This window comes from Rhinopithecus roxellana, chromosome 6 (assembly GCF_007565055.1).
Source record: "Rhinopithecus roxellana isolate Shanxi Qingling chromosome 6, ASM756505v1, whole genome shotgun sequence".
In the NCBI taxonomy this organism is placed as follows: domain Eukaryota; kingdom Metazoa; phylum Chordata; class Mammalia; order Primates; family Cercopithecidae; genus Rhinopithecus; species Rhinopithecus roxellana.
Genome location: NC_044554.1, coordinates 106,999,036 through 107,007,045, shown reverse-complemented (window position 1 = coordinate 107,007,045; position 8,010 = coordinate 106,999,036). Strand labels below are relative to the sequence as shown.

The 8,010-nt window shown below is 50.3% G+C and overlaps 1 protein-coding gene across 5 annotated transcripts in view; it reads right to left on the bottom strand.

Annotated features, from left to right (window-relative positions):
• Window positions 1-1,295: 1,295 nt before the first annotated feature.
• Window positions 1,296-8,010, bottom strand: part of WDR60 (WD repeat domain 60) — a 132,202-nt gene continuing 125,487 nt past the window's right edge. For 4 of the 5 annotated variants that reach the window (XM_030933223.1, XM_010375367.2, XM_030933224.1 and 1 more), the window contains 2 exons: window positions 6,255-6,478; window positions 2,228-2,835 (listed from right to left, as the gene is read on the bottom strand). In XM_030933223.1, coding sequence (XP_030789083.1) covers window positions 2,637-2,835; window positions 6,255-6,478 — 423 coding nt within the window. In that variant the 3' untranslated portion in view covers window positions 2,228-2,636. Of the gene's footprint in view, window positions 1,976-2,227; window positions 2,836-6,254; window positions 6,479-8,010 lie in introns of those variants that run through there. The other variant, XM_030933221.1, reaches the window with a different exon arrangement.

The following is an 8,010-nucleotide window of genomic DNA, read 5'->3' as shown; positions in this document are numbered from 1 at the left end:
CGTCAGACGTGGGCAGCCGGGGAGAGCTGGGCCTCCTCTCGCCCCTGGCCTCCGTCAAGCTGCACCTCCTAGGCCCTGGCAGAGGACGAACAAGGGCTTTAGCGGAGGGAGTGAGCCCGCAGCAGGGAGGGGGCTCACGTCAGGAGGGTGTAACTGAGCCACAGACGGTCCTCTCTCAGGAGCTCCTCCTAAAGCCGCAGCACTGTGACTGGGCACAAAACTCAGGAACCGAACAGAGCTCCCTGGATTCCGTTGAGCTGATTTACTGAGCAGTTTCAGAGACATGGGCCCAAGCAGACTGCCTCCCAGGTTACAAAGGAGTCAGGACAGAGTATGAACTGTGAACTGCAGACGATATCCGAGAATTCACAGACACCAAAACCCAGAAGAGGCCCAAAGAAAAGGAGGGACAAATATTCATTCTAACTTTAAATAAGATAGAATCTGAGGCTAAGAACTTTTCCTCAATCTCAAAACTTCTAGACCATTTATCAAGCGGATTGCAAAACAGCAGCAAGGATGGTGAATGGGTGTGGACTCGAGAGGCCATGTGCCCACCCACTTCCTTCCCCACGCAACTGTGACCCTGAGTTCCATGAAGATGCAGAGAGAGGCCGCGTGCCTGTCCACTTCCTTCCCCAGGTGACTGTGACCCTGAGTTCCATGAAGATGCAGACGGAAGATGAACAAATTCCAGCCATTTGTTTAACAAGAATTGGCTAAGCCTCTACTGACACAGCGGGCGCTGTAGCAGGCACCTGGGACTCAGCGGCCAACGAGACAAAGTCCTTGTGCCCATGGGACAGAGAGGGGGTATGTGTGGGCCAGTGGGGATGGTAGACTAATCCTGGCAGCATCTGACTGCCATCCATCCACAGGGACCCTAGGAACCCAGGATGGGTGTGCTTACATGTGTGCATTCCAGCACACAACGGAGCCTTCCTGGGATGGGACTGGATGGGAAGGGACGGTCACTGTCTATGTTACTCTGTCTCAGCTGTCTTCTTAACAAGCATGTAGGGTTCTGACGGGTTTTTTTGTTTTGTTTTGTTTTGTTTTGCTTTTGCGATAGAGTCTCGCTCTGTTGCCCAGGCTGGAGTGCAGGGCCATGAGCTCAGCTCACCGCAACCTCCACCTCCCAGATTCAAGCAATTCTCTTGCCTCAGCCTCCTGAGTAGCTGGGATTACAGGTACCCGCCACCTTGCCCAGCTCATTTTTGTATTTTTAGTAGACAAGGGATTTCACCATGTTGGCCAGGCTGGTCTCAAACTCCTGAGCTCGTGATCCACCTGCCTAGGCCTCCGGAAGTGCTGGGATTACAGGTGTGAGCCACCATGCCCAGTCAACAATTTCAAATCAACAATGAAAAAGCAAAGAAAGGCTGGCGGTTGCTCGCTCGGGTGGCTGGAGAGAGGCCCATGTGAGATGTGCAGCCCTGCTGCTGGGGAAAGGGGGCTGTGTCTGGGTGTCACAGCTGGCCTGATGGGTCCCTCCCAGATACCTTCCAGGTCTAAGACGCTCCAGTTCTGGCTAGGTGAGGGGAGGGGATCTTGTGACCCAGTGAGAAGACCTAACTGTGCCGATCCGTTCGCCTCACAGACCCACTGATGGCCAACGGTGCTGGGAACATTTCAGGAGGGTGATAGGGCAAAGGGATGGGTGTTTGTGACACATTCTGGGATCTTTCTGTCCTCACCCCAGAACTCTCCTGTCTTTGTGCTATGGTTTGAATGTGTGTGTCCCTCCAACATTCAAAGCCTGGCACTTAAGCACGAGGGTGATCATGGTAAGGGGTGGGGCCCTTTGAGAGGCAGAGCCTTGGTGAATGGATTGGTGCTGTCGCCAGAGAGGCTGAAGGCCCCGGAGCCTTTCTGCCCTCCGCTGCCATGCGAGGGCAGAGCCACGAGGTGCTGTGGGAAGCCAAGGGCAGCTGACCAGACACGAAACCTGGGGCGCCTTGATGCTGAATTCCACCTGCAGAAAACAGGAGGTGCAGATTTCTGTTGCTGATAAATTGCCCAGCCTAGGGCATTTTGTTACAGCAGCATGATTCCTGGTCTACCTGAGCTACAAAATTCAAGGGAGTTCATTTACTTGTATGATTTCCACACAAGGACAACTTTTAGTACTAATGGAAAACATGTCTGACTTGCTCTGCAAATATGACATTCCAATAATCCCAAAAGAAGGTGCTCAAGAATTTTAAGAAAACACCGTTGGCAGAGGTCATTTCAGTGGAGTAATTCCTTTTAATTTAGACATGTGTACATATATTTTATGCATAAGAAAATAGTTCATTAAGATACATTCTCATGGTAGACTGTTTAAAATCTAGTAGTAATGTGACAATATTTTAAACTGTTCTAAAAATAACTCGAAATACTCTCAGAAAAGAGCACCCTGGATGTGGCTCTACGCTCCCCTGGAAGTTTCGTAAATGCTAGAATTTTCTTTGTTTCCATTCAAAAGTAGTCATTTATTTACTTGGAATACCAAAGAAATATTCTTGTAAAATAAATTATATACAGAATATACATAGTCTATATACATAAATATACTTGCACAGTAAAATTATCCATCTTATGTCTTTTAAATTTGGGCCATTACCTAAACGCCGTCCTCTCAGCAACACCCGCTACTTGTGTGGTTTTCCCTCTTGCCACAGGGCCTCCTGCAAAAGCAGACGCAGCCTGTTGCGCTCATCCCGCTCCGGGGCCGCCCACTGCCTCTTCAGGTGCTGGATGTCGATGGAGCCGGAGGCCCTGGCCAGCACCAGGGCCAGGAAGCTGCCACCAGCCTTCTCGGGCTCACCCACCGCAGCCATGGCCACCAGCCTACAGGGAGGGGCACAGAAGCAGAGGGTCAGTGCATACAAAGGGACATTCGGTTATGTCTGAGTCTTCAAAATATCTACCTTCCATGGGAAGAGTGAAACGAGTAAGAAATTCTAAAAATACCAATAGCCAAAACGAAAGCTAGACCAGAAATAAACGTATGAAAACCCATTTCTGTATGTCAGAGGCCTGCCGGATGGACCTTCGCAGAGCTAAGTGATGAGGACGTGCTGCACTCTCTCAGGGTGCCTGCTCTCTCCTCAGGCCAAGAGTCAGCAGCCCCCAGGCAGGTCCCTGGAGAAAGTGGGGGCATCAGCAGCCCAGGCAGGCCCACCCATCAGAGCCTCATCCTCGGTCTCTGGCCTCCCCAGATCTCACCCACAGCTAAGTGTCAGGGCTCACAAGTCTGCATTTCCAGCCCAGACTCACCCAGGAGCCCTAGACCCCTCCACTCCTGACCTCCACGGGACCAGCACCTCCATCACCCACCCATTGCCTGAGCACGAGACCTGGGGCCACCCTGCCTCCCCAGCCTCACTCTCAGGGGCCCCTTCCCCACAATGAGGCCGTCCTCATCTCACTCTGATGACCACAAGCTCCCTTACCAGGCCCCAGCTATAATCCCCTCCCGAGGCTGACAGAGACTCAAAGACACACCTCCGCTGTCCACCTGGCCCCCACTCAAATCCCCTCCTGTGGCTGGCAGGAACACGCCCAGTTTCTCCTTGTGGCCCTGGGCCTCCCGCTCATGCTCCCGGCACCTGCAGCTCCAGGCGTCGCTGGGGAAACCCGTCTCCCCGTGCCTCTGGCAGATTCCCTACCTATCTTTGCTTCATTCCCACTTGTCCTTTGAGATCCAGCTTGATGCCATCGCCCAGGGACCTGCCAGGATCCCGGCTGTGCCTGATGATGATGGGGGTGGGGTCCCTGCCCTTGTCACTACATGGGGGAAAACCACATCCAATCTGACAGCTACCTGAGTGCACCCCCTCCCTGCTCACTCCCCAGGACGTGGGGCAGCAGAGTGTGGGAATGAAGCCTCGTGACACCCCAAAAGGGGCAGACCATGAGGAACTACAAGCCACTCAGATCTTCACCAGCGGATACCTGAATACCGCTCTTCAGTTGCGTGTGTGAAGCAGGAGTGATGTTTAGCTGCAAACTTGAAAACATCAGTAACGGACGGTGGACACCAAAGGCTTCCCTGACACTGGGCAAATTAAACAGTCCCTGGGTGAACTAGGTCTAGATGCTTTAAAACCACAGCTGTGACAGATGTGTAAACACAGTACGAGCACCCGTCAGTTCTTCTAAACGTCCCTCAGATTTGTTAAGGCAGACAGAATCCAAGCAAAGAGGACAGAGGACAAAAGTGAAAGTTCGGCCCAACGCTGAGCCATCACCAGGCTCCTGCCACCTCCTGTGCTGGCCCCGAGGGCCCCTGCCTGTTCCCCACGGCCAACCTGCTTCTCAACCACAGGCAACAGTGAGTCCTTGTCAGAGGTTGTAACGTAACTCTAAAAGTGTTAAATCATTGCTTGTATGGAAACTCCTTCCTTTCAAACTATCCGTTTCTTCTTGTTCTGCTTCTCTGTCTAACCAGAGAAAAGTAACTTTCTGTGTCTGGTACCTCTGGCTGCCCAACAGGAGGCGAGAACGCCACCTCCTTCCAAAGCCTTTTCCTGTGTGGGAAGTGGAGGAACGTGGGCCCGGCTGCCACCTCCTTCCTGAGACGATGGACAGGGTTGACCCAGGCATCCGGCACTGCTGAGGGGTTAGGGGAGCTCCCCAGGGCAGCCAGTCACTGGGGTCTCAGCTGGAGACTGAAGCCAGGGTCCCTAGCACGTTCTCCTTCATGGAAAGCTGTGATGCCCTTAAGATGAGGCTCCAGAACGGAGGGTCCCTAACCTGCTAATGACAGCAAATATGCTCTCCGCTGGGAGCCAGGCTTGGAGCCTGTCACACACAGAGCTGGGGCTCCTGTGCCCAGACCCTCCAGTCCCCGCCACGGCAGCACGGCCCACCTCGAGGCGTGTCACCCAGGCCCTGCCGCCCCCACCCAGATCCCATCTCCTAGGTCACTGCCTGGCCCCCTCAGCCCTGACCCTCGCTCGTGACCTCTTCCTCATCATCTGCCTCCACAGCACATTTTCCAGCACATTTCGGGAGCCCCTCGTTAACTCTGCTTATTGTCTGTCTTGCCCACCAGGGAGTGAGAGATCTCAGGGTGCGGAGCCTCAGGCACCAAGCAAGTCGGTGCTGGGTAAACGTGTTTATCCTGTAATGCAGGCACAAACACACTTTCTGGAATAATAAACTGCAGGTGTGTTGTGTCGTTATCTGCAAGTTACAGCCCGGATTTTAGTATAATTTTTTAATAATCAGAATAATGTAAGTAAACCTAGGAATCAAACTAAATAAATGCAATTCTTAATTTCATTCAGATCTCACTGGGATACCCCCAACATTCTATTAAACTCTTACCTTTCCTTTACAAAAGGGCTGTGGGATTTCTCTCCCCAGGTCAACATGAACCCTCACAGTAGGAGGATTTATTAAAGAGAAATGTAAAATCTCAAGAAAAAAACACAGGTGGACAGACAAGCAGGGCCCAGGGAGAGGCCTCATGATGCAAGTTTTCGTGAACACTTCTGCTGCAAAACAAACAAACCACCTAACAGTGGTGTCGACGGGAGTGCGCCTGTCTGAATCCCATCAGCGACATCACGTGGACTGATGTGCATGTCCCGGCTGTGCTGGTCTGGCTGGGAGCTGGGAGCCCCTTGAGGGGCCTGGGCCGGAATGGCTTTAGTGTGGCATCACGTGGATCGTTCATTCCACGCACTATCCCCCTTTCCCCCTTTAGACACTAGGGGAACACCTAGTACGTCGTTCAGACATTACAAACTTACAGTTCGTAAGACTGGCAAAGGAACATAACTAAGAAGCTCTCACAAACTATCATTTCTTACTCACAGAATACTAATGATGGGGAAATACTGCACGATTAATCTGTGAATCCAATAGAAGACCTTGTGCTAAATATAAAATAATCACACTTTAAAGTGGTTTTAAAAATATTACTTAAATGCACAATCCAAGAGTGAACCCTCATGTAAACTGTGGACTCAGTGGTGGTGGTGTGGAGGCAGGTCCATGGTTCCACCTCACGCACCTCCGGCCGGGATGTGGGACAGGGGCTAGAAATCTCTGCCTTCCACTCAACTTTCTGTGAACCCAACACCGCTCTCAAAAACAGTATTTTTTAATTTTTAACTAAACATATTATTTAAATTTACGTATGGCCACATCTTAAAATGTAGCAGCCTCATGCAAAAATCAAAAGAAAGACCACAAGTGGCACCTGTGGCCAAGGCACCCCCTGCAACCAACAGCTGGTCCAGAACTTCCCCACTTGCCTGTTGGGGGAGAGCTGCTGTTTGGCAACAGGACCCAGATCGCTCTGGAGGAGGTCCCAGATGTAGATGCTGGATGTGTCATCCTGCACCAGGAACACGGCAGGCCTGGTCGGGGACCACTGCAGGCCGGTGACTGCATGGCTGTCTGTGCTGCTGTCCCACTGCAGGAGCGGAAACGCGGAGCTCAGCTGGTGCAGCCTGATGCTTCCGTCCGAACAGCCAGCCTGTGACCAGGAAGGATGAACACTGCTGAACATGGTCTTTTCCTTTCTTTTTTTGAGACAGAGTCTCGCTCTGTCACCCAGCCTGAAGTGCAGTTGCACAATCACAGCTCACGGCAGCCTCGACCTCCTGGGCTCAATCAATCCCCCTGCCTCGGCCTCCTGAGTAGCTGAGACTACATGCATGCACCACTACACCTGGCTTCTATATCGTTCGTAGAGATGAGGTTTCACTATGTTGCCCAAGTTGGTCTCGAACTCCTGGCCTCAAGTGATCCTCCTACCTTGGCCTCCCAAAGTGCTGGGAGTACAGGTGTGAGCCATCATGCCAAGCCTCTTTTTTGCTTTTTTCTTAACTTGATCTCAGCAGCCAGAGAAATTTTTCAGGGGATTGGTTTTCTTTAGTTTGTACCACAAAAATATTAATTTGTTGTTTTCCAAACATAAAATCATAATATTGAATCTCTCCTCACAAATTACAAAGGTGAGCACTCACCTGACTCTGACACGCTTTGTGTTTCTCTTCCAAAATGGCCAATAATCAACAGACTCAGTGAATATATAAACACGTATTTATTTTTAACAAAGTTGAGTATCAGTGATTCAAGCATGGGCCATTAAGATCGGCTCCATGAAAATATGGCACCTTTTACAAAACTACATACATTTGTGTCTATAATATGGTTATATACTTCCCTTGGATTCAAGTTTTCATAAAATTAAACAACTGGTTTAATAAAAGACCAAATTTTTAGCTTTTAAAGAGAAGATTAATTCCTTTTCACTAAATATATTTTATCTTTCCCATATTCGAAAAAAAAGAAAAAGTCAAGAATGGGAGTAAAATTCTAAAATGAAATATAAACAAATTTAAAAACCTACATTTCAAATAAGTAACATAACCACACAGAAAGGAGGGGCAGGAACCAGACCACACAATTTCTGAACACCCCAGGAAATGGTGCACTTTATACTTGAAGCCCAAGCAGAGCCCGGAACACCGGCTCCTCAGTGGCCTTCATCTCCCCAGGCACGAAGAGCTCTGTGTATTCCGAGAGTGAGCATGTGAACGGATAAAGTGCAGGAAGCATCCACCAGATCAATCGTCCTAATGACACACTGTCTGAGAGGCAGGCACTGCCGTGGAGGAGGGAGGCTGGGGGGACCGTTTGTTAACCCGGTGTTGGAGACAAGGGTGCAAACTCACAGTGTGTGATGCCTGCCTATGTGGTTTACAGATAAAAGCAGGTATTCCATGTGCCGTGTCTCTGAGCAGGCCCAGAAGTATGTCAAACACTTCTTACTGCCCGGATCTTGGTTTCTAGATACTTTCCTCCACTCATAAGAGCCAGAACTCTGAGGAGAAGTGGCTGGTTCAGGGCTCACAGGATGACACCAAAAGGATAAAGAGGCAGCTCGAAGGACAGCCACCGACCTAACCCATAAAATTTGAGCAGCAAAATAAATACTGGTAGTAAATGATTATGACCTACTGAATAAAGCAAAAAGCAACGTGTCCACAACATGTAGTAAAC